Here is a 26,903-nt window from a genome sequence, read left to right as displayed (position 1 = left end):
ACGTTGCAAGGACGCTGCAACTTGTCGCACCGAGAACGCAGAAGGTTCTTTGGCGCAGAGTGGTTCTGTAGAGGTAGGTGTGGACTTCGTCGGAACCACAGGGTCATCGAGTCGAGAAGAGGTAGTAGCTGTCGACAGCGTCGATGATTGGACCGTAGTCGCTGCCTTCGAGGTGGGTTCCGATGGAGCGGGCATTTTAACCTTGGTGGTCGGTGCCGATTGCTTCGGTGCCGGGGGCCGAAGCGCTTTGGTGGTACCGATGGCCTTTCTCTTTGGATCGGTGCAGACATCCGCCGCAGCGAGTTCGGCGCCGAAGTCCCTTTTGGTGCGGTCGGAGCCGATGGTTTTGGCTGGCGTCGAAGGAGTGGAGGTCTTCGAGCCGACCAGTGTCAGTTTCACTTTCGGTTTCTGTTGAACCGGTGCGACGATTGGTTTCGGTTTCGTGGAAGGGAAACCAGTCTTTTTGGGTAATAATGGCTCTCGCTGGATGTTCGAGGCCTGGCCAGAGGGCGGGGCCGAAGAACTGCGGGATTGATCTCGGGTAAGGCCCGAAGGCGATCCCTCGACCGGAGCCGTAGACTGACGCATTTTGATAGCCTCCGTTTGGACGGGTAGGCCCTGCTCTTCACCAGAGCTATCTTCTTCGGCCCCGAAGGCCTCATCGTAGTCCCCTACCTCATCGTGGGCTTCTTCCCTATGAAAAAGCTCTTCATCTGCGTCTTCCGATCGGGTATCGTGTTCGGAAGCGGGGCTGGAGTGTAAGTTTTCCACGCTTTCAACATCTTCGTCCTCGGTGCTGAAGATGTTGGTCAGGGCCGGTGCCGCTTGCTGCGCTTCTAGTCTCGCGGCTCGTCGATTCCGGAGAGTCTTCTTGGATCTGAATCGGGCACAGGCCATACATTTCGATTCGTCGTGATCCGGAGAGAGGCATTTGTTGCACACCGGGTGGACGTCGATATGTGGATATTTCGCGTGGCAAACAGGACACCGTTTGAATGGGGTCCTCGATTCCATCGTCGATGTAAGGTCGATGGTCGGATGAAACGGATCCGAAAAAGTTGTTAAGGTCGCTAAACTAGCAAGTAAACTGTCGATACCGATCGGGAACAGTACCGACGAAAACTAAAGGCCTTTTGGCCTGAAACTAAATTTTCCTAACTTGAGTCAAGATAAGCACATCCGAACCCAATGGCAGAAAAAAACAATCTGAGGATGGAGAGGATGCCCATGCGCACTGTGGTCCAGGGGAGGAGTCACCTATCTCAGGATACTTCGAAGACTCTTCCAGGACAACAACGTGCAAACATCCGGACCCAACACTAGGCGGCGATCTATGCACAGATATGAATTCAGCAGCCCACATGCCTCGAACTGTGGATTTCACCCCAGGACTAAATTCAACAGCATTCCAGAATTGACAGAGCTGGATGTCGGTCCATAGGCCACTTGTTAGATGAGGAAGGTCCCCTGCCTTTGAACAACTCCAACCAGACTACACAATACCTGAAACTGAGCAGCTGCATTACCTCCAGAATCAGCACTGGTTCATGCATTCTACAGTTCGACTCGGGGCTCAGCGCTCTTACCACTTTTGAAAACTGGCTGGTGACTAAGGAATTAGACAGACGTCTCATCACTAAACTCTACAGCCTCTTGAGCCCTCCCACCGCACAGGTCAAGTCAACAAGCAAGCTGCGTTGGGAATTAGAGCTTGGCCACTCACTATCCAAGAAGGAATGGGAAGAAATATACTATTGCACGCAACACACAGACGGGAAAACGGCCAGTATCAAAACAGCTACCAAGATTGCCACATACTGGTACCTCACGCCAGTCCGCCTACTTCGAGATAACCCCACGCGCAAACCGGAGTGCTGGTACAACTGCATTTAATATGGGAAAGCCCAAAATGCACCTTATACTGTACAGAACTACTAGACAATGAAGACACTCATTTTAACATCCAGCTTCCTGCATTTCCTGCCAATACCATTTTGAGGCTGCCCAATGCACTCACCTTCCCACTCAAATCCTGTAGGGGACGCCAGAATGGATTAGCCTTGGGGGCTGCCCAACAGAATATCCTGACACATTGGGGTACGGGACAGATTGCTACTGACCAGGGTAGGCTCCAACGCCTCTTGTACATAATGGGCATGGAAAGGTTGACCCTCACTTTCTCAGCTAAGGACACTTCATTTTCTGAGCTCAGGCAACTCTCTATTGCCTTACTATCCTCCAAATGTTGTGAACTGACCTGCCCCAGATACCTTTGTCTTCTTCGTTTAACAGAGGCTTCTGTTGATTACTGATTAGGATGCCATTTCAAAACACTGTGGGTTCCGGGGGGGGGGGGGGGGGGGCTGAATACTCCTCTAGTCAAATATATTTGCTTCTGTGTATTATGCAGATGACGTTCCGGAGATTCTTAGGATGGATGGGATTTCGGACACCACACGTCTAAACTTTTGCACTTTCTTCTCTAAAATGGCAGCCTGGATGAATGAGAAATGCCTTAAGCTGAATGCAGACAAGACGGAGCAGGTAGTGATGGCTGGCGCCCCACTATCTGATCCTCCCCCGGGTAAACTGAATCCTTATAGTGCTGTAGCACACCCAAACGGCAAAAAAACGTGGGAGTTTATTTTGACAATAAACTCTTAAGCCTCAAATAGTTAAAGTTGCCTCAACCTGTTTCTTCCACATGAAGGTTTCAAAGAAGGTGCTGCCCTATATACCAGAACCCTTCAATTTTGACATTATTGCGGTAGCCACTGGCTCCCACATAGATTATAGCAACACTTTATATTTGGGCCTCCCAGCTGCTACTGTTCATTCACTTGAATTGACTGGAAGCCCTGCAGCACAGATTGTTCTTAAGCTTCCCACTCTTCCATTTCCATTCACTTTAAGAAGACTCACTGGTCCCCATTGACAAAAGTGTTATGTTAGTCTCTGCATTCAAAGCACTGACCCACAAAAGCACTATGTTATCACAACTGCGGCTGGTCAGCTACGTTCCTGAACACACTCTTGGCTCGAAAGAAACATCCCTGTTATGTCGACCTAAAATATTACATCTCATCAGGGCAGTCGAACCTTCTCATATAAACAGCATCCCTTTACAACTCACTAACGCCTTGAGCTATTTGCCAAGACCAGCAACAAGAAGCTCAGAGAGTCTTTGAAACCCTGGCTCTTCCTGCTCTATGGTCTCTGCCCCCTCGCATCAAGCAAGACTTGGTGGGCACTCCTTTCGTGGGGAATTCAGAATATTGAGCTACCAGCCTTGCAAAAATCAAATCCTGGTTGGTGGAATTTCAAGATAAGCATTAGCAAAGCAATAGGTCTCACCTGAACTATTCTTATGTTAATTTGAAGTTTAACTTCTTGCTGTGTTTAAATGTTTGAAATTGATGTAGTGTAGTTATTGTAATGATATTTTGTGTGAATGTGTTAGTGAATCATAGGTGTAGTGGCACCAGTCCACGCTGGCCTGCCTGACAGGCCCGCTGAACACTGGTTATTGGTGTTTATTGCAATTAAAACAGCAGACACAAGGGCCATTTTCTTTATTTCACTAAAACCCAAGAGAAACTGGCTGAACCACTGAAAGCCAACACTACTGATCGCACGGAGGTGCATGTCTTGCAGTCGTGCTGCGATGCAATATGTCGGGATGAAGAGAAAGATTAAGAGGGCTGAGAAATCCCAAAGCGGGGCTTGGCTTTTTCTTACCATAGAAATGAAGGCTGTGGCCTCTGTCAAGGAGAAGCATGGAGTTTGAAAATGACAATGTATTGTGTGCATAGAAAGGCATGTGTGAGACTGTTGCTAGATTTTTGTGTGCAGTACGGACGTTTTTGAGTGGGAGAACTCATTTTTGTGAATGTTTGTGGTATGGACCTTGTGGCGCAAACAACCATTGTAAGTAGAGTTGAAAGATGGTCAAAATTGCCACCTTAGTTTCGGGGTAAGCGGGACCAACACTTTAAAGGAAGAGTTCATTTGCACGAAGAGGCGAGTGTGCAGAAAGCGCAGTTGCAAAATGCAGATGTGAAGTAAAGGCTAACAGGTTTGTCTGAAATTCAGCAAGACAAACTTGCCTAGCAAAGGATGTCAAGTGCAAGAGCAGCATTGGAGCATTCGTAATGATATTTTGATAAATATGCAGGATCGAAGTAACAGAGGGTAAAAAGCAGATTGTTTTTTGAATGGTGTTAGAATGCATACAAAAAAATTGAAATGACAGTATGAATCTGGAAAAGATTTTTATTAACGGGATGAATTGTAGACGGTCAACAGAAAGGAAGAGGAGGACGGCTGGAGAAAAAGTATGAAAGGGCCAAGAAATGGCAACGGTGGAGAGCAACTGAAGGGGGCTGAAAAAAACACGAACGAGATGAGATACCTGTAAAACGCATGCACTATCAAGGACTGTTGTATGAAAAAGACAAGAGGCCATGCTTTAAAGTTTGCAATATCGAAAGATGAAAGTAGTGACGAAATCAAATTTAAAAAGAACTATTAGCAAATGCAAAATTAAGTTTAAGCATCAGGTACGTTAAATGTCGAAAATATATTCGACAGAGGTGCATGATTGTATAGCAGTAGTTTAAGAATTGAGATAGAAAAATACAGTTTACAAATTCTTAAAGCACATGGAATGAAAATAAAGTTTCAGACGTGCAAAAGAAAGAAAACAGCAATGCTTAGAAATTAATTTGAAAAATACGGTTTCTAAATAACTCCAGACAGCCAAGAGAAAGCAACAAATAGGAGGCTATAGAGAAAGATGAAACCGCTGAGAAACGGAAATGTGAGTGCGACAGGGGGGGCGGGGCAAAAAGCACACTTAGGAGAAAGCTCTTCTACGGCCGGGGCTTGCTCTCACACACAGCCTTCTACGAAGAGTGTTTCCCTTTTTGCCTTCTCACACGCGGAAGACTCTAATACAGGCATTGGTGCTTAGCCGCTTGGACTATTGCAACGCTAAGGAGAGTTCCATGAACAGATTGCAGATGGTCCCGAACACTGCGGCTGCCTGGTTGCCAATGCCCTGCCCAGAACAGCTTCTCTTCCCTTACTTCAAAAGCTACATTGGCTCCCAATTCGAAAAAGGATCAAATTTAAGATCTGCTGCATGGCCTACAAATCCTTACATGACCTAGGTCCCAGGTATCTAGCTGACAAATTTGTCAGATACCAACCATCCAGGTCATCCGGTCAGAGTCCAAAGCCTTGCTGCACATCCCACGCTTCAAAAAAGCTTGCATGGGAGGCAAAGCATTTTCCATCTAGCTTCCCTATACAGGGACCAACTCCCTATCCAACTACGCAATGCACCGATTTCCTGGTATTCACAAAATTGCTGAAAACCCTACTGTTCTGATGTATCACTCAATCAAATCAAATGCACTCGCATGGAGTGCGTTACGAAAAAGAGAAAATATAGTCCCCAAAGGGCGAACACTGGTGGAGACATAGAAAGAGTCAATCAGAGAGATTGTGAACAGGCTATGCTACACGGGAGGGACAAAAACAAGAAAGATGGCCTAAAACAAATAAAGCCATCACATCGAAAGCAAGTACATTTGAGTGACGAAACATATAGCCATTGGTAAGAAATGGGTGGAGTTGAATTGTAACTTAGTTCTCAAGATGTTCACAATAAGTCTTCTGCAAGTAGATAGCTGCTCTGTCTGGTAGCCTTCGACCTAAAAAAATTACCTTAATGAAGATTCAGAGGCTTTTCTCTCTCCTTCAATACCTTTATGGAAATGCTTATGCCACTGACAATGCATTTAGTACCAAGCACACGTGATCCTTTGCAGGCATGGCCCCAATCAATGAATGTACAAATTGCCCGTACACAAACATGCTTTTTTCAGTACAAGGTTAAAGCATGGTGTGCACTTTCACGCTAAGGCTGGGCTTGTCATGTGAAATAGGTGCACAAAGAACTAAGCTTATTGAGATCAACATGAACGTTATTTTACCAAATATCGTCCTCCAATCCAAACTTCCCATTCAGTTGGGACTCTGCTTTCACTGCCTAACAAACAAGAAAACTGCATAAGCTTGACAAAGCTCAAGCAGTTAACCAAAATCTGCGCAAGTCCTAGAAGACGAATCCAGTAATGCCTGTAAAAAACAGATGGACTGGCCAACGCTTTTGCATTACTAATGTCTATAATGAGTTTGCAACTTTGGGAGGTCCTCAGTGGTGCCTTTACTCTGGTGGAATTGAGCAAGAAGTGCGAGCAACCTGAATTTCTTCAACCCTGTATAACTGAATGCAGAAACCTATCCACCGGACAAGAGCCAGAACACTTTACTGCCGAAGAGAAAAATCACCAAATAGTCACACACCCGAGATGAATGTGTTCCTTTGAGACAATTAGGTCAAGCCATTTAAGACTTATGATTATGAAATGTTCCCTTGGCCACATTTTGGGTTGAGACTGAAACATGAGAAGAAATATGTTCCACATTCATATCAAACTCTGTTAGGGCTTTTAAGGGAAAGGTCTGAAGGAAAACCTCATTTTACTTAATTGTCCCTGGTACAGCTTTAATTAATTCACCCTTCTGGCAAGAAGTCTGCCACCAGTAAAGCTGGATTGTCTGCTAGATTACAGCATGAAGATATACACATGTATCGAAGTAATACCATGATGCTTCAAAGTTAAAGGAAATCCTAACCGTAGCCCATTTTAACTTTAACAGTTCAAGAAACATGCAATCAAATGTCACCATGTATGCAACATAAAATTACAGCTATTATATATTTTAACAAAACACAAGTACTTTATGCATGCTCCACATTAAACCAAGGAAGCTTAATCGTGATGAGTTGAAGTCTGAATGTGTTGTCACAGTTGTTAGTTTTGAGGCTGCTTCAAAGATGCCTTTTACCACAGCCAGAGAATACTTCTCATAGATGTCAAAACAAAATGTGCTATAAGTTCTTAGGCCTTCTTTTTGCATGAGTGATTGTTCTTATGTGAGCAGGATGCTCTTGCTATGCCATTATCGTTATTCTGGCTAAAGGGAAGATATACTAGTTCCAACTGAAGTCACTGGATTTGGTGCGAGAAAGAAAAGGGGTTTGTTACTTAGAGGGGGCAATTGTTAAGCCATGTTTAAATGAGAACTTGATAATGACCAGGCCATCCAAAGTTCAACTGCGACTGGGTATACTTTTTAAGGAAGCAATGTAATCAGAGAAGAAACTTCAAGGTAAAGATGGATGTTCTCTGCATATGGATGGAATATAGAGGTTAGGTTGGCCATAGAGCCGGCGGCTATCTAAATAGTAAAAAAAAAAGAAAAAAAAAAAAAAAGAAGGTGATGAGGAAGAGTCCAGTGGTACTCCACAGGAGAGGAGGGAAAGCACAAGTTGTAGAGACTTCATGTACCCAAATGGTAAACATGCTGCAACGCAGGTTAAGGACCACCTTAGAAGGTAAACACAGATGGAATGAAGTGCATCATGATCTGTGGTGCAAAACGCAACGGAAAGATCCATTAGAATCAATGAGCTAGTATACTGCAGCACATGCTTAATAGACCAATGGTGTCACAAACTGATTGTCAATCAAGGTGTTGAAGCAGAACAATGGACTTGCTAATCCAATATCTTGATAAACCATCACTTTCAGTTTTTAGCTTAAAAAGGGCTATTACTGATGAAATTTTAGATCTAAAAGAACGCATAACGACAACAAATGAACTTGAATTAGGGTCACAAACATCGACTAATGACAACTCTGTTGCCACAGACTTGATGTTTCAGATCGTTGTAATCAACGTTGGCCAGGTTCATCAGTACACAATTCATTCACGGCTGAAGTACAAGGCGGCCTACTGTGTGTGAAATCGGTGACATGCGGACTGCACCCACTATGCAAGTCAATTAAAAGCACTTTGTATCTTCTAGTGCTACAAATATTACGAAATTGAGAGTTTTGTTTTATTTAATGACCATCAAGGGATTCTTTTTTTTTTTCCTTTCAAAATAAACAGCCATGGTTGAGCCACTGAAAAACAGCATTAATGCTGCTTTGCTTTCTTTGAAAACATGTGATGAATAATCCATTTGCTTATGCGAGATGCTGCAGTTAGTGTAGTCACGGGCCAAAATATATATATAACATTTTTAGTTTGTAACAAAGGATTTGCCAATGATCACCAATATGTTGTGAAGTAGCAATTTAGCCCAGCATAAAAACTCTTCATATAGGTCAAGTCTATAGTAAAATATGGTAGTGAAAGTGCTTTCGGCACTTGGGAAGAGGGTACGACGCTCTACATGTTTTTGCAATACAGGACATGCAAGTAGTGCCATGAAAACAGTAACACTTAACTACCAGGTAGCGATGGCAAGCAGGAAATACTTTTAAAAGTCTTCAGATGCCTGATTGGTGCGTTCTGCTACGTCACAATCTACACACTATTGCTTGTAACAATGACAAACGCACTGGGTGTTTAGGTTCAGGCTATGAGAAAGGAGGGGCTTTTTAGCTGCCCAAATTTACACCCGATCCCAAGTGCTAGAATAAGTTTTAAATAAAAGACAACTCCTAAAATTTTACTGTGGGCTTGATCAAAGTGGTGAAGTTGCTAATTAACAATAACTTGTGGTCTGTGCCTTATGCATATATTCAATGCTTCATAGATGCAAAACCAAGCATAATGTGACCTTTGCCTCATCAATGCAACATGAACATGATAAAATATATAAAAAGCACAACTATATTAGCAGGTTTTCACATGAAAAATTCAAAAAGTGCTTTTGCATTCCAAAATAAGCTCGAAAGGGGATGCTGGTATCATAAAGACCAAGTGGGCAAACAATACATATTTCTTTAATTTACCTTTTCATTGCCCCGCCACACCTTATTCACGTGTAACAATACTGCCTGGGATGTTAGTCAGTATCCAACATAAATAAAAACCACCGCAAGCCAAGACTTATCAGGCTGATGTGATCATTGCGTTTTTGTCTTTTCTATATCAAACAAAATGTTATTACAAACATTTGCTTTAAAAGTGAAAGTATACACGACATCACATAAATGGGGCAGGCTAAATGCATGCAATTCAAATTTTAGATAAAAAACATTGCTTCTAAATTTTGATAGAACAGTACAAGTGCTTTCTTAGGAGAGAGGCGTACTTAGAAAATGTATAGAAACTATGCTCAGTTTAATTACACATTGCAAGAAAATACGAGTCTTACTGACACGAAGAAAATGTACTACTGGCTGATGGCATAGTTTAAATACACAAGGATGGCAATTTAATTTTTTTAATAAAGATTCTGAAGAAAAAATATTGCTAAAGTGAACTACAAGTTCACCAGCCCACCAGCAGTGCACTTCTTAGGTGGATGCCCACGTGACCCGGTTAAATGCCCTCCTTCACAGTGCAAGACAGTAGATGTCTGCAGTGGGCTGACCCATGCGGTGGTGGCAGGAAGCAAAATTCGACTGACTTTTAAACAGGACAATGGATTCAGATAACTGCACCAAAGCCCCTACATTTATCTAAGCATGCAGGTTTTATTTAGTTTTTTTGTATTACACGAGGCTGTTGAGCAAGCTACAGCTGTCTCTAGGCCAGACACTGCTCCCAGTAGACTCGGCATTTGAACTAAAGAGCTTATCCCTAGGATGCAATTTGCGGGAGCTCTGTATTCCAGTAAAAACTTACCACAATGTCCTGAAAAGTAGATACTGTGGCACTGCTAGTTGAGTGACAACTCTGGTTCCCATAAGTTCCTTACTCTCATAACTCAGTTGGAGAAGTAAGTGAAGTCTCCAAATTGCGACTCTCAAAACCCATGATTTATCTAGTGACGCATACTGGAAATAAATAAATAGATTTTCTGCTTCCTGGTTTGGCATCTACTGGTAAAAACCATACTAGTCTTGTCTAGCTTTCCCTATTAAACTAACTGTCTTCAATTGTAAAAAAGCACCTACTTAAGAAAGCAATCGGGGACCCTTGCCCAAAGCGATGACTACCGATTACATATGAGGTTGTAAATCTATAAAGTGACAATACGGTTTGCAGTTCTACTTTTCTTTGGTCAGTGCCTCTTTAAAGCTTAATTTTCTACAACTAAAAGAGCCTTGCTTTTGTATGAATTGCAATGCACAAAACTGAAGAAAACAATATCAAGAAAGTACAAATATATATATTAAAAAAACTTACCGAGGAGAACTCAAAGTCTTTATGATTTGCCAAATTTAAGATATAGTCGATTCGAAATTGGTTGGCTGGATTCGATAGTTCCACTGGAGGTGCCAAATTACCCATTGCTGTCACTATTGTCTGGAAAAGAAAAGTTAAAAGGTAAAATTTATAACTAAAAACCTATCAAGGAAATAGAAAAACTAAATCCTGAACTCACTTTGATAACTTCAGCAAAAAGTATAACATAGCAACTAGGTATTACTATTTTTAAATCTTCTGGAAAGCAATTTGAAATAAAGGCACAATAAACTGTCTTCAGTAGGGATTTTGGAAAACAAAGAATAGACTTCCGACTTGATTGATGAGGTCCTTTTAAAAATTTAGACCAGAGAAAGAAATTTCATAAGAACTAACCTTTAAGAATATGGTTAAAGAAAAACATATTTGGTAGGTTCAAATCCAATGAAACCAAGCGATCTAGACTGAGAACGCATCTTGTACCAACAAATGTGATCCAAATTATAAACTCTGTGATTTCAAAGGTATAGATTCAATAAAAACGTAGTCCAATGCAAATTACGAATTCTTTCTATCCTTGACAAGTTTTAAATCTCACCTATGTAGCTCTTTATATTTATTCAACTCATAATTGGCATATCGACAATACAGCAGGTCATCTAACTTTTTTCTCTCTCTAAATGGCAGGTGTATAATATACATAAGAATGTCTTCCCACTGTTTCATGGCATCCAGGTGAAAAATATTAACATAAAATGATGATGAGGCTATAATTTTCCCGAATGCTCCCCAGACATCGCAGAATGTAACCCGTAGGAGCATCTGGCAAACCATCTTAAATGATAAAGCCCATGGTCTGTTCACCATTGTAAACTGCTGAAAAAGCCTAAAAACAAATGTCAAGAAAATGTGGGTGTAAATGTTTGGAGCAACAATGAGCATCTAGAGAACAATGCTTTCCACAAGCAAAAACTCAAGATTTATTTGTGTGTATACATTCAACTTATGACTTCATAATCAGGAACACAAGGAATGTCTATGCCATAAATAAATGACAGACTCGTTGATTACTAGGTGTTTACATAATGATTTACTACATACTGGTATTTCTAAACAGTACATAACAGGATTATTCCCTCCTCAAAGCACCCAAAAAGCATTTCAAGAACTACTTCGCATTAACACACACAATCAGCTGTATTCACATTTCTCCATTTATTTTTTACATATGTTTTCTATAACACAATACGTAAGCATCATCATCCATGGAGGAGAGCACCCAGGTACTTATTGGTCTGGGTGGAGTCAGAAAGCATGATAATATATCTATTGTACATCAGACCCTTACCATTTGGGCCGAAATTCAGAAAATTCTTAGTGTATTTTTCATGGGACTTATTAGGTGGAAGGTAACAAGAAGCATACCTGTTAGATTTGTGTTGGTAATAAGTCACCACCATCCTGTTCTATTTAAATGCATTGTAGAGACTGGTTTTAAGGGGCACAAGAACACAGGTCATAAATTCTAGTCACTATATAAATCATTTGTTGGTGTCATGCTAATTTTAGGAACTGTGTTAAGTTTTAAGGTAATTTCACCCTGTGAAAAATGCTAATCCTCTGTTGAGATTTGATGACCTATGTTTAAGAGAAAACAGCTTTGCCTCACGATATTCTCATAAAAATTATGGTAAATCCTCCAAAAGCTAATATTCGGGCATATTTTCAAAACATTCCCAAATATCCTTCTCATCAATGTCAGCCAAAACCCTAGCATGTGGGGCGAAACATAAATCTTTCAAAAGCAACAGCAGTTTGTCAATTTATTCCCAAGCACAGTACTGCAGCTTTACCACAGAGTTCTAATGAATGACTAAAGCGCTAACACTCCATAGGCATGTCAGAAGTGTGGCACTTCTAAACACCATGTTGCAGAAACGGGAATCATTGAATTTAAAACCTTTCATATTGAGCATGTTGTAAGTGAAAGATAATTGACAGATATGAAACCAGCTGGTTACAAAATCTAAGGCTAAATAATTCTTTTATTCATTGATGGCATAATATATTTGTGAGGGGTTAAAAAATAATTAGAGAGCGATCCCGGTCTACCCAAGTCCTGCACCCACTTTCTATGTTTTCTCTAGACTGTCACTTTGTACCATTTTACGTTTTAAAAATTAAATGTTTTGTAGAGAGAAGATAGTTTAGTCCTCCTTTAAATGTATGCAAATAGCTTCCTGCACCCCTAAAAAAACCAGACAGATTTGAAATTTAAAATGGACATATTTATGTACATACCTATGGGTAGTCTGATTGCTTGGACAATTTATTTATATTTACATGTTTCACCTTTTTGTCATTTGTTGCATCTTCCTGCACAAATGTGCTCCGGCATCCATCATTTTTATGTAAGAAAATCGTAAGGAAGTGATATAACACATTTAAACATGTATTTGTATAATATGTCATCTCTATCTAATAAAAAGCAACATTCAAAGTTAAACATGTTGAAAAATAGTAACGTTTTAAATAGAAGAGAAAAAAAAGAGGTGACCATTTTAAAATACAGTGCACACCGTCGTGGACTACACAATTTGGCCTGATGACACTTCAAACCTATAATACAACACTGAAATGAAGACTTGGGAAACTATAGAAGCAGAGTTCAGAACAGGTATCAAGTACAAATTAAGCTTTCTCCACAGGAAAGTTAATGATTGTAAAGTTGCTTTTCCCAAATGGTGTGTGTTCCAGTGCATGCTGATGAACACCATTTTGGTAGTGCTCGGATATCTAATGTATAACACGAGGTAGATCTTTGATACAGGTTACATTTTCCTCACCCATAAAGTAAGAATTTTGAAGGTCCAAAAGAAATTTCCTTGCCAACAGATGTCATCAGTAAATACTACCCTGAAGAGTGGCATCTTAAGCGTAGTTCTAGAGGATGGGTTAAATTCATACACATCCAAGTTCGCCATTTCATTTGAAACATTAAATTAAGATGAAAAAGGTAACAACGGAATCTATAGATGATGATTACATTTGAGGCATTGAGGGCTTTGATTTTCACCTACCAGTTCATAACAAGCATTGGCATAGCCAATAGGTCTCGCCTTTGGGACATTATAGTGTTTAGCCATGCAACAGTTGCATAACTAAATACTTATAAGGTCCCAAAAGCGAGACCTATTGGCTATGCCAAGCAGCCCCGCGGCCCCGAAAGTGATCGCGATCAAACATCAAAGCGGCCGTGAAAGTAATCGCGGTCAAGCGCGGCGCCCGCGCACATGCACTGTAGCTCTAGGCTGGCCTGGTAGCACTTTTTGGAGCCCTCTCAATAAGTCTCGCCAGACCAGCGCATGCGCTGGGTCAGGCGAGACCTAAAAAGGGATCATCAGGTGTTTGGCTCAGATCAGAACCATTGTATTGGTTGGCTCGGAAGCAATAGGCTGTCAACTCAAAGTCAGACTTCATAATCTATCACTAGGTAGCATTAGCAAGGTAAAGTGTTAAGATGGCTTTAGTGTAACTGTTCTGTGTTCAAGAAGACAACAGCAAATGGACGAAGACAGGAAGCCTTGAGCCTTTTGGCTGGGTGTTACATAAGTGACATTTCAATTAAGCAGACAAATGCAAAGAGACCGAGGCCGAGGTCATAACTGTCGTGTTAATAGTGAAGACCCTTATCATGAGTAAAGTCTATTCAGGGTGGATACTGCTTTTTGTAGGATTCAAAAGATTTCCTTTTATTTTCTTCTTCTTGGAGTATTAGAACTTTTCTAAAGTCCTCCGTAGGCGGCGGGAGGTGATCTCATTGAAAGTCTGAAACTTGGGTAGTACTTTATCTGTCCATTTCAAAATAAAAATAGATACCCTTCAGGTGCACAACTGCATCATAACATTGTGAGAAATTCTACTAGAGAAACAGTTACATGCAAGTAAAAAGGAGTTCAGGCAAAACAAAGGCAAAGTGGAGCAATTTTCAATTCAGTAAGGTGTATTGAGCACTATGTAAATGACTAAACAATACCGTCCTCGCTGGTGTAGAAAACAAATTTACCTAAAAAATGAGGACAGTTTAACAAAATAGCTTCTCAAAATCACTGCTCTCTATTCCTACGAGTTTAGAGTAGAGCCTAGGCCGACGTGCAAATCTGACGGGGAAGGCAAAGGAATCTAAGAAATCTAATGGGATACGACCCAGACAAGCTTGTGCACTGAAGTGAGATGGCAGAAGTGGGTATGTATGCAACTTGAGAGGAGGACACCTAGGAAATTGGTCCAATTGAGAATCACTGAATCCTTGAAGCCCAGATGGAAATGCTGTAATCAGAACAGACTCTTGAACTAGCCTGGTGGTGTCAGTTCAAAAAGGTGGCCCGGTTGGTTCCAGTCTGATCCTGTGGCACCCAATAAAGGTCAGCAGGAGCTGCACTCGAAGCAGAAGAAATAGGGCAACCTTCTACCTTCCAGTTTTGCACATTAAGCATCAAAGAAGGAGCTCATGAGTAGCATTAGAAACACTAGTGAGGTGTGGCCTACATCATTTTACCAAGGGGAGTTCAGAAGGGTTTGGCTACTCCAGATCTGATTTATCAGACTAGCGAAACCTGCCCAGAAAGGATTTTACCGTAAGAGCACAGTGTTGAGGAAGGCAACACAGGTACCAGAAGAGAGATATCCTTTTGAAGAGTAAAAAGATGATTGCCTGCTCAGACTGGACAAAAAAGTCCCTAGGGAGATCTGGGGTCAACTTGCCAGTGCAAGTCTCCGCTGTAGGAGAGGCTTGGTCCTTGATCTATGTCCCTGGAGGAAGAATTGCTCAAACTGTAGGTGCAATGGCTTTGTAGTACCATGTCCAGAAGTAGCCTATGGTGCAACAATGGATTGCAGATGCTGTCAGCAGATGAGGACTTGGCCTTTACCAGAGAAACAGTTACAGGAGCGAGAGAGGAACTGGTTCCCAAAGAGTTCTCAGCTGCCATGTGCATCTTATGTGTTTCCTGAACAGTGACAACTCCATGTGGGAGAAACTAGTTCGGAAACAATCATGTGACCATGCTCTTTCACGATCACATGGGGTTCCTGGATCCCTTGTATGAAGGCAGACAGAGAATTCCGCGTATGACCGGATAGGGCTCTAAGGGGGTGGAATAGAGGTGAAAACCTTACTCTGCATACCAGTTAGGCAGTTCTTGATAAATCATGCACTGTTGGCAGCAGTGCATAGGTGTGCACCAGTTAAATGGTCCCTTAACAAGAGATGGTGACTATGCCAGTCATCTGCTGCAAAGCAAAACTGCAATAAAATGGGAAAACGGAAGGAGGGGGGAAAAAGGTAACTCTCAGGGGTGTGCTTATGTAAAGGGAGCACTCCACGATATGCATGTTTAGTGTCCTCAACCAAAAGCTTTGAATTAACAGTTATAGGTGAAGTATCTTTCTATGCAACTACTGCATTTTACCCACAAAATGCCAGCCCGCAGACTGACATTTTAGACTACAGTTCTATCATAGAAACAAAAAAAACGTGGAAATGCACAGATGGCTGAAGCTAAAGTAAATGTCGCTAATACTGGCCTGTGTTGTTCCACCCAGCAGAAAATATCCTAAGCATGCTTCTCAAATTTAATGTTTGACCAAGTCATTCACTTCGATAAGCACCGTTAAATGCATTATTTGGTCACTGCCCTCTTATAAACTACTGCTACTTCTCTCGGCTGAAGACACCAGACTTAATTTCCAAGTGGCGTCTTTGTTTCAAAATGAAGGTATTTTTAAGCAAGTGCAAATGATACAAAAGAAATCCTGAGTGCGTTTATAGACCTTGGCCCCAACCCCTCTTTGTAATCTAAAATTAGCAGGGGGCAATAAAGTAATCAGCTATGGTGCAGAAAGAAAACTTTAAAGTGAAGGTGTTACTCCTGGAATAAATCATATTTAATCCACAGGCGTACAATAGTGGTGGGAGGGTTTCTCTTCAGCCACCACCATCACAGCCAGCTACTATAATGGTGTGATGTTAGTCACTGATACAGGAATTCATTTCAGTGCAGGGGGAGCCAAGGAATAACACTACACTCATCAGGCAATCACTGGTGTGGGACACCAGCTCTTATGAAGCACATGCAACCATGAGAAAACCACTACTGAGAATAGGTGGGTACGACTCCTGGCACTATGTGGGTATGGATGAAGGAATCCATATACATCAAAATCAGTACTACACTTACCCTGACAATAGGGGCAACGTGAGGTTGGGACATACAAGAAGGCAAGTTATCCAGTTGCAGCTGCTCAGCTGAGCTGCCAATCTCAAAGAACAATTCACTATTTATATTTTGGCACAGGCCCTAGAAGAAAAAATTCAGATTGGTGGAGCTTCAGTGGGCCTAGTATAAAGCTTTGGTTTAACAGGTACAGACGCAGTAGTCCCATCTGAACTAGTCAGGACTAAAATCTCAAGACAACTCTTCCTGGAAATGGCATCATTCCGACATATCCTATCAGAGAGAAAAGTATAAAATGAAGCTGTTCAGGATCGCAAACAAAACTATCATCCTCGCCTGAATTGGCGTGTACTACTGCTAATAAGTGCTGCAACATACCAAGAATAGGTAACGCACTTAATGGCACGACTGCATGGCGTTTTGCCTGTAATGCACAAAGAACTGAGCCACCATAATGTTATGGACAGAGACCACGTCATTTATACCTCTAAATGATGGTAAATGAATCAGATCAGTAGATTCAATCTGCTCTTAAGAACAAGCAACACACTTGGAGCCTATCAGATACACACGTTTTACATTAAGCAAAGTATCTGTTCACAAACAAAAGCAGGCCGGTTTGTTTCCACGGGAGTGAAGCATGAGACCAGCAAAAATACCATCTGCTGCATAGGATCATACAAAGACTGAACTAAATTGGAATACTGTACATGTGCGACTGAGCAAAATGTTTCAAACTGAAAAAACTGCCAGAGAAGTCTTTATACCAAATCGTTGTCATAGTTCACAGGTCAGCTTGTGTCTAAGGCTTGGTGTAAGCTTGAGCTGTACACAAGGAACAACAGGAGGCGTGAATGATTCTACAATGTTACTCACAGAGGTAACAAATTCAAGAGCATATCTACAGAAAGAACAACGAAAAGAGAACACTGCTTTCTTCTACAATTCAAATCCATGTTATTCCACAAAGCTTTTTTGTAATTTTCCTGACGGGCCCGTTGACCATTTAAAGTACTAAATATCAATGAAGGAAGCCACAATGGGTAAACATCATCAAACTCTACAGACCACTTTCTCACAAATTAAGTTGGTATGAAAGTTGCTGCCTACGTTTCCTCTAGGTCTACCACATTTAAAGGTATGACAATTTTGAAAAAGGCTCATGGCAATATCTCCATCTAGTCAGTGCTTCAATCACAGACTTTTATGTGAAACAACTAAGACTTTGCAACAAAACAATATTTCAACCATTGTATCAGATTACAAACATAGTTCCCCCGTGATGCGGATTACTTACCTCTATAGCTTCTTTGATATTATTTTTTATGTCTTGGATTTTCATTTTTTTCTCCCTGTAGAAAACAAAGGAAATTATTGTTAATTTCTCATACAATGTAAATTGCAAAATCCATAAAGTGCACATTCAAGAGGTAAAATATTTCATTTAAAAGGCTAGCACAAATAAACACAAGGATGGCCAAGAATACTGGCTAGGATATCTTGGGGGATGAAAGCAGCAGTACACACAATAAACTACAATGGATGTACTCAAGCCACACCTTGAGTGGGACAGGCATACAGCCTGTACTAATTGTACTGTAGAAGATGCTCCCTACCTTGGCTTATGGTTTTTCTAGAACAGTACAGGCTCTGGCAAATGTTCTACATTATTTTCCTGGACAAGGCAACAGTCTCAGAGGAAGCATAGAGGGAACAAGGCAAATCATATGTTTTGAATATTCAAGTTTTGTCTGGTTTTAGTTCTCCACCAGCACAACTGGTGGCTAAAGTTTTTTTTAGCTAAACTATATCAGTGTTCATTAACTGAATTAAAGGGCAAGTTACTTACCTTCGGTAATGCGTTATAAGACAATCTACCCACAGATCAATTACCATAGAAAATTCCAGGCATCAGGCTGGATCCGTAAGAGTTTTGCTCGAGCAATACCCTTGTGCGGCAGTAGGTGGCGGTGACAGTCTGCTCTGCATCGCGTCGTCGTCCGTGCCGAAGAGATGTCTGCATCACCTATATAGGCACCACCACAGCACGCTGATGTCAGTTACTTTTTACGACTTTCTGCGCCAAGAGCGCAGAGCCATGAAGTACACTGTTAGGGGTGTTTTTAGAACAATCTACTACCTGCAAGCACGGTGGCAGGGTATGTGATGCTGCACCAACTACCAGTGTTTGTTATAAACAATTCAAACAATGCTTCGTATGATAGCTAACGATCAATGGCCACCTCCCGAAACCTGCCACCGACTAAGGTTTCAAATACAACAAGAAAACACAAAAGATGAGAGGCATCGTTATAAAGGAAAAATGTGTCTGGTTCAAATCCCACCGATGATGGAGGACGGCGATGACAGAAATGGACAGTCTTTCAATTAGATGATTTTGTAGATGCTTTTATTCATAATTAAATACACAACAGGCAACGTGTTTCACCCTTGCGGGCTTCTTCAGGGCAAATAAGATGTTCACACCGTCGAAGGTGTCCAAAAAGTGATGGCCCAATTTGGTCGGCACTTTAAGTGTTAAATTTTGGTCATAGAGTCTGAAAAAGTATTTCCAATGTATGCTGGTCCGTAAAAAAGTATTCTTTTCAGGGACATGGGTGTATTGCGCACTCAATCGCCAGACTCTTCACGCAGCTATAGGGGAAACTTGTGTCACGTCTATACCAGCATACATTAGAAATACTTTCAGACTTTACGTCCGAAACTTAACACTTAAAAAAGTGCCGACCAAATTGGGCCATCACTTTTTGGACACTGTTGGAAACAGCCCACTCCCACTCCGCAGGGTGGTGGTGGACCTTCCCGACACAATGGGGTAGCTTGGCTCGAGTGGTCAGGAAACAGGCGCAGTGCTAAGCATACAATATACCCATACAATAACCATGCGTGCATCCGTTCCAAAAACGACTACACCGTAAAAATTATGAAAATATGCTTTCTTTATCTTTCTTCTCTTAGTTGCTGATTGGGAAAATAAATAACAATCACAATATACAAATTCTTAAATAGAGCAGGTCAAATAAATAATTGCTGTTTGCTGAAATAAATAGGGGTGATCATAAATAACAGGGCATAAATACAAGTGCAATATATACAGACAATTAAATACTTTGAGGTAATAAATACTGTACCAATAAATACTGTACCAATAAATACTGTACACCAACAAGTCCTGTGGACCTATAAATATAGTGCAGCAATAAATAGATAAGAACTTAATAAATACAGTATCCCCAATAAGTAATTAGAAGTATACAGCCACACTCATGAATCAGATGACACTTCAATTCTTAAGGGCTGATTTGGCCCAGGCACAGCTTGTAGGGTGTGGAAGGCTTGGGGGGTTCTACTCCCTGGCTGAGGCAAAGGCTGAGGCCTAAACTGAGGTAGATCAAAGGGGGGAATTCCAATGCCCTGGCTTCCCTTCTCCACACAACCTCTCTAGGTTAGTCCCAGTTCACCCCAGGCACAGTCAGGTGGGTTTCAGCACCTCCCTAGCCCCTTAGAGTAGTCTCTCAGGTCTCCACAGGGCCTTAGGCGCCCTCTACTCCACTTACTGCCCTTTTCTGATGTTCCGACGCCGCTGGAGTCGTGTCGACGCCGTGAGGCGGTTCCGGTTCGGTCTCGGCGGCCTCGGCACAATGTCAGTTCTTTGACGACGCCGGTAGGCGGTTCCGGTCCGATGTCGGTGGCCTCGGTTCGAACTCGACCTCCGATTCGACGGCGTCGGGCAGTCTCCTCACGATGTCGACTTCGGGCGGCTCCGGTCCGATGGCGCACTCGGCTCCGATGACGTCGGCCGGCCTGGCCTCGCTGTCGACTTCCGGCGACTCCGGGGTGCGATCCTCACCCCCGACCTCCGGTGCTCCTCCTCACAGGCTCCGGGCGACTCCGGAGTGCGATCCTCACTCCCGACCTCCGGTGCTCCTCTACCTCGGTCTCCGACGACTCCGGAGGGCGGACTTCACTCCTCCGATGACGCCGCTCGCTCGACCTCGGTTCACTTCCTCCTCGACCTCTGGTATTCCTCACGACCTCCGTCGGCGCCCTCTCACGACCTCAGGCGGCTCCGGGTACGACGTCTGCTTCTTCAGTCAGCGCCGCTTCTCCACCTCGGGCTCCAGGTCTTAGGCTACTCGACGCCGGACTCCAGGGAAACCAGTTTCCAGGTCAGGATCTTGCTGCTTTCTTGGTTCTAAGGCCTGTTCCTGCTGTCCAGGTCCTTAGGATGGTTTTCTTCTGTCTTCTTCCCACACAGGGCTATAGGCTGGGATCCATCAGTAGGGACAAGTATCAAGGGTGGGTTTATGGACCCCACTCCAGGCACAAGTTTCCACCCCTGCTGCTTCACTCCTTCCTCCTTCACTGTTGTGCTCCTCTCTCTTCACCAGTCAGGTGCCAACTGCCAGCTCCAACTGCCAACTGCCTCTCTTATCCTCCCAACATTCTAAACGGTCTCCAACTGTCACAGAGTTCTGGAATCTCCTGGAATGTTCTGGAAGGTGCTGGTAGGTTCCAGTGGATGCTGGTGATGTCACAGGTGGCCACCATTTTGTGCTTCAGGCCCTCAGTTAGAAGTTTCAGGGGTAGATAAAATGGCTCCCTGAACCTGTAGCAACATGAAAAATGAAAACAACTGAGGGTAAAAGGGCCAAGTCCTACACAACCCCCTTCCAGCCAAAAGCCAGGGTAGACCGATCAATGCCTTGATGGTCTTCCCTGCTTGGGGCGAGAAAAGGTGGACGCAGGCCCGCAACGGCAGGAGCACCCGCAAGTTCTCCTCCGCTCTGGAACCCAATGGTTCCCTAACTAACCTCCCTGGACCAACAAAACCACCCCACGGGGGTTCCCTAGCTAGTTGTGGCCAGGACCGGCCCCTGGACCATCCAGATGTCTCTGGCCCGGGTGATCTCGCGGAGTGGGGGGCAGTAGCCCCAGGCCTGTAGGGCCCGTTGACCACTCCGGTCCTCCTCCTTGCAGTCCTAAACTGCCTCTGGTCCTTCCTCCTGGGTTTCGCACCCTTAGGCTGACCAGCCTTCAGGGGCGAGACTCTCCTCCCCCTAACTCTCCTTCTGGGATTCCTCACCCTACCCTGCGAGGCACCCTCAGACCAACACTTCCTCCTCAGTCTAGGGCCTTGACCCTGAAACTGGGCCAACCCCAGAACCTCAGGCGCGCTGGTTACAGTCGCCCTGGGTCCTCCTGCCACTAGGGGCTCCCCTGCACTGGAGGGCACATCGGGACAGCCTAGGCTCCCAACCTGGGGCTCCCTTGCGGAACTCTCCAGGCCCTGAGACTTCGGTTGGGGCACCTCGGGACACCTCCCCGTCTCACGCCTTCCTACAGATAGGTCGTGAGGCCCTACAACCCTCTCTCCCTGGGACCTAGCTGGGCTATCTGCCACTTCTCTCACCTCGCTGGGTGGGGAGATCCCTGCACTACCCCCTTCAGGTTCACACCCCAATGCCTCCTCAGACACCCTGGTGATGTCTTCCTGGGGTAAATAAACTTCTAGCTCCTGTGAAGCTTCTGGTATGCTGCCACCAGTGTCCTCGCTGGACACACTCATCTGGAGGGCACGCAGCTTCATCTCCTTCATCCAAAGCTCGTGCGCCCTCCTTTTCTCCTCCATCTCTTTCTCCAGCCTTGCTAAGTCCCATGCGAGCTGTCTTTTCTCCCTCCGGTCTGTTAACTTCCTGACTTGGGCCACAGTGTACGTTTTTAGATTTTCTGGTACAAACTCCATCTTGCCCACTCAGGTTAGAGGACAGGTTTTGTGCAGTAACAATGCAGGGGGGTACCTTTAGTAATACCTCCTCCCACCACCAGAGTAAATTTGGAAAAAACAAAAACCCACAATTTGGAAGGCCGCTGTGAGAAAACTCCCGGTGTAGGCCTATGGACTACCCACAGTTATTGTTGAGTATATGTAGGCACAGCTCTATCCCACCACTGAACACCAATTTATGTTGGAAACAGCCCACTCCCACTCCGCAGGGTGGTGGTGGACCTTCCCGACACAATGGGGTAGCTTGGCTCGAGTGGTCAGGAAACAGGCGCAGTGCTAAGCATACAATATACCCATACAATAACCATGCGTGCATCCGTTCCAAAAACGACTCTACACCGTAAAAATTATGAAAATATGCTTTCTTTATCTTTCTTCTCTTAGTTGCTGATTGGGAAAATAAATAACAATCACAATATACAAATTCTTAAATAGAGCAGGTCAAATAAATAATTGCTGTTTGCTGAAATAAATAGGGGTGATCATAAATAACAGGGCATAAATACAAGTGCAATATATACAGACAATTTAATACTTTGAGGTAATAAATACTGTACCAATAAATACTGTACCAATAAATACTGTACACCAACAAGTCCTGTGGACCTATAAATATAGTGCAGCAATAAATAGATAAGAACTTAATAAATACAGTATCCCCAATAAGTAATTAGAAGTATACAGCCACACTCATGAATCAGATGACACTTCAATTCTTAAGGGCTGATTTGGCCCAGGCACAGCTTGTAGGGTGTGGAAGGCTTGGGGGGTTCTACTCCCTGGCTGAGGCAAAGGCTGAGGCCTAAACTGAGGTAGATCAAAGGGGGGAATTCCAATGCCCTGGCTTCCCTTCTCCACACAACCTCTCTAGGTTAGTCCCAGTTCACCCCAGGCACAGTCAGGTGGGTTTCAGCACCTCCCTAGCCCCTTAGAGTAGTCTCTCAGGTCTCCACAGGGCCTTAGGCGCCCTCTACTCCACTTACTGCCCTTTTCTGATGTTCCGACGCCGCTGGAGTCGTGTCGACGCCGTGAGGCGGTTCCGGTTCGGTCTCGGCGGCCTCGGCACAATGTCAGTTCTTTGACGACGCCGGTAGGCGGTTCCGGTCCGATGTCGGTGGCCTCGGTTCGAACTCGACCTCCGATTCGACGGCGTCGGGCAGTCTCCTCACGATGTCGACTTCGGGCGGCTCCGGTCCGATGGCGCACTCGGCTCCGATGACGTCGGCCGGCCTGGCCTCGCTGTCGACTTCCGGCGACTCCGGGGTGCGATCCTCACCCCCGACCTCCGGTGCTCCTCCTCACAGGCTCCGGGCGACTCCGGAGTGAGATCCTCACTCCCGACCTCCGGTGCTCCTCTACCTCGGTCTCCGACGACTCCGGAGGGCGGACTTCACTCCTCCGATGACGCCGCTCGCTCGACCTCGGTTCACTTCCTCCTCGACCTCTGGTATTCCTCACGACCTCCGTCGGCGCCCTCTCACGACCTCAGGCGGCTCCGGGTACGACGTCTGCTTCTTCAGTCAGCGCCGCTTCTCCACCTCGGGCTCCAGGTCTTAGGCTACTCGACGCCGGACTCCAGGGAAACCAGTTTCCAGGTCAGGATCTTGCTGCTTTCTTGGTTCTAAGGCCTGTTCCTGCTGTCCAGGTCCTTAGGATGGTTTTCTTCTGTCTTCTTCCCACACAGGGCTATAGGCTGGGATCCATCAGTAGGGACAAGTATCAAGGGTGGGTTTATGGACCCCACTCCAGGCACAAGTTTCCACCCCTGCTGCTTCACTCCTTCCTCCTTCACTGTTGTGCTCCTCTCTCTTCACCAGTCAGGTGCCAACTGCCAGCTCCAACTGCCAACTGCCTCTCTTATCCTCCCAACATTCTAAACGGTCTCCAACTGTCACAGAGTTCTGGAATCTCCTGGAATGTTCTGGAAGGTGCTGGTAGGTTCCAGTGGATGCTGGTGATGTCACAGGTGGCCACCATTTTGTGCTTCAGGCCCTCAGTTAGAAGTTTCAGGGGTAGATAAAATGGCTCCCTGAACCTGTAGCAACATGAAAAATGAAAACAACTGAGGGTAAAAGGGCCAAGTCCTACAGACACCTTCTTCGACGGTGTGAACAACTTATTTGCCCTGAAGAAGCCCGCAAGGGTGAAACACGTTGCCTGTTGTGTATTTAACTATGAATAAAAGAATCTACAAAATCATCTAGTTGAAAGACTGGCCTTTTCTGTGATCGCCGTCCTCAATCATCTGTGGGATATGAACCAGACACATTTTTCGATGCCTCTCTCATCTTTTGTGTTTTCTTGTTTTTAGAACAACTAGGGCCCTGAAAGCGATCAGCCCTGACCCTAAAAACCTGTATTCAGGGCGGGGAGGATAGGTGGGTCGGTAAGAAATCTGCGGCTAGATTACATCTCTACCAGATAAGGTGGTACCGAAGGTAAGTAACTTGTCCATCTGATAGAGACAGCTAGCAGCAGATTCCTTACCTTAGAATAGATACCCAAGCAATAGCATTCCCGGAAGAGGGACTGCTAACAAGTTTACACCAGGAAGTCCTGCAGGACAGAGCTGCCAAAATGGGCCATCCTTGCAGAGTTGACTGTCCAGGCAGTAGTGCTTAATGAACGTGTGCAGTAATGGCCACGTTACTGCCTGACAAATGTCAAGGACTGGAACACCAGTTGCAACGCTGTGGTCGCAAGCCTTGGCTCTGGTGGAATGAGCTCTTAAACCTTCAAGAGGCCGTTTCTTGGCCACAGAAAATTACATTTCGATACAGAAGATGAACCATTGCAAGATAGTTCTCTTCTGCACGGCAGAACGTTTTTTTGATCCACCACCTCCCCTGCAAAGAGTTGATCGTCCACCCGGAATTCTTAAGTGCGGTCAAGGTAGAATGACAACTTTCTTTTTAGGTCCATAGGGTGGAGTCGCTCCTCCTCTTTACAGGGGTGTGGGGGAGCATAGAAAGTGGGCAAGGTGACTGATTGCCCCACATGGAATAGTGTTACCACTTTCGGCAAGAAAGAGGCACTGTGCGCAGCACGAACGTATCAGGGAAGATGGTCAGGTAAGGAGGCTAGGATGACAGAGCCTGCAATTCGTTCACCCTCCTGCTAGAAGTTATTGCCACTAAAAAGCAGTTTTTATGGAAAGCAGCTGGAGGGGGCAGTTGTGCAGAGGTTCGAACGCAGCGCACATCAGGATGGTGAGAACCAAATTAAGGTCCCACTGAGGCATGATGAATGGGGCAGGTGGAAACATATGTACAAGCCCCTTAAGAAATCTGTTTACAGGGGATTTAAATAAAGAGGGCAGACAAAGTCGAAAAGTACCCTTTGAGACTGCCCAGAGCAGAGCCCTGCTGGGCAAGGGCCAAAATAAAGAGAAGGGCTTGAGAGAAGGAAGCAGAATGAGGATCAACAGATCTTTCTGTACAATATTTCAAAAAGTGCTGCAACCGGCAGGCGTACACTAACTTGGTAGAGAGACGCCTGGCTGCCAAAATCACATCACAGACTTCAGGAGGAAGATCGAAATCTGTCAACTGCCGCAGCTCAATCTTCAAGCATGAAGGCATAGAGTTGACAGGTCTTGGTGGAGGACCCTTCCCTGTTGCTGCAACAGTAAATCCTCCTCAAGGGGCAGCCTGATCTGAGGATCAATGCTCAGTTGGAGAAGCTCGGGATACGAGACTCCCCGTGCCCAGTCCAGAGCCACAAGAATGACTTGGGCCTGGTCGTTCCTGACCTTCTTGCGTGCACGGGACAGGAGTGGTATTGGCAGGAAGGCGTGCAGGAGGCCTGAGCTCCACTCAAGATGAAAAGTGCAGCTTAGTGAGTGCTGCGTTGTTAACTCCAGTGAGCAAAACTGCGTTCTCGGCCAAGGGGAACAGATCTAGCCAAGCCTCTCCCCACTTCTGAAAAAGACCTCACGACACCTTCGGATAGAGACGCCACTTGTGAACTGCTAGGCATGGACGGCTGAGTTTGTCCGCCCTGGCGTTCAGAAAACCGGCCAGGTGTTGCACCACCAGGGATATGCCCTGCTGTTGCAGCGATTTCCAGAGACTCAAGGTCTCCTGACAAAGGGTCCAGGACCCCTGCCCATCCTGTTTGTTGCAGTACCACATGGTGGTGGTGTCGTCTGATCACCTGAACCAGCTTTCCCTTGATGGAAGGGTGAAAAGCTTTCAATGCCAAGCAAATCGCTGGTAGCTCCAGCAAGCTGATGTGGAGCACTAGCAGGATGCAGGCGGCAAAGAGGCCCAGCAGCCTCAGAGTCATTCTCATTGAAATCCAGAATAGAGGCTGAAACATCGGTATTATATCCTGAATATCCTGGACTTGCTGCTGAGGTGGCTAGTCCCAAAACCGTACGGTGACCAGAACAGCTCCGATAAAAGGGAGCAACTAAGAGGGAGTCAGGAGTGACTTAGGCATGTTGATAGTGAACCCCAGCGAACGCAGGAGATTCGCCATAGAGTGTAGGTGGGAGAGGATAGTCTGGGGAGAGTTTGCTTTCAACGGCCAGTCGTCAAGCACCCCTGACCATCGCAGTTAAGCTGCGGCCAAAGCCATCACCTTGGAGAAACACCTGCGGGGTGCTGGCAAGGCCAAAGGGGAGCATTGTGTAC

The 26,903-nt window shown here is 44.6% G+C and overlaps 1 protein-coding gene across 4 annotated transcripts in view; it reads right to left on the bottom strand.

Annotated features, from left to right (window-relative positions):
* GNAS (GNAS complex locus) overlaps positions 1-26,903 on the bottom strand; it is an 812,652-nt gene that overhangs the window by 181,396 nt on the left and 604,353 nt on the right. For all 4 annotated transcript variants that reach the window (XM_085619449.1, XM_085619450.1, XM_085619451.1 and 1 more), the window contains 2 exons: positions 17,755-17,809; positions 10,222-10,341 (listed from right to left, as the gene is read on the bottom strand). In XM_085619449.1, coding sequence (XP_085475575.1) covers positions 10,222-10,341; positions 17,755-17,809 — 175 coding nt within the window. The remainder of the gene's footprint in view (positions 1-10,221; positions 10,342-17,754; positions 17,810-26,903) is intronic.

This window comes from Triturus cristatus, chromosome 7, assembly GCF_964204655.1.
Source record: "Triturus cristatus chromosome 7, aTriCri1.1, whole genome shotgun sequence".
Classification (NCBI taxonomy): domain Eukaryota; kingdom Metazoa; phylum Chordata; class Amphibia; order Caudata; family Salamandridae; genus Triturus; species Triturus cristatus.
Note: the sequence above shows the minus strand (reverse complement) of the source record. Positions and strands in the feature narration are given on the sequence as shown.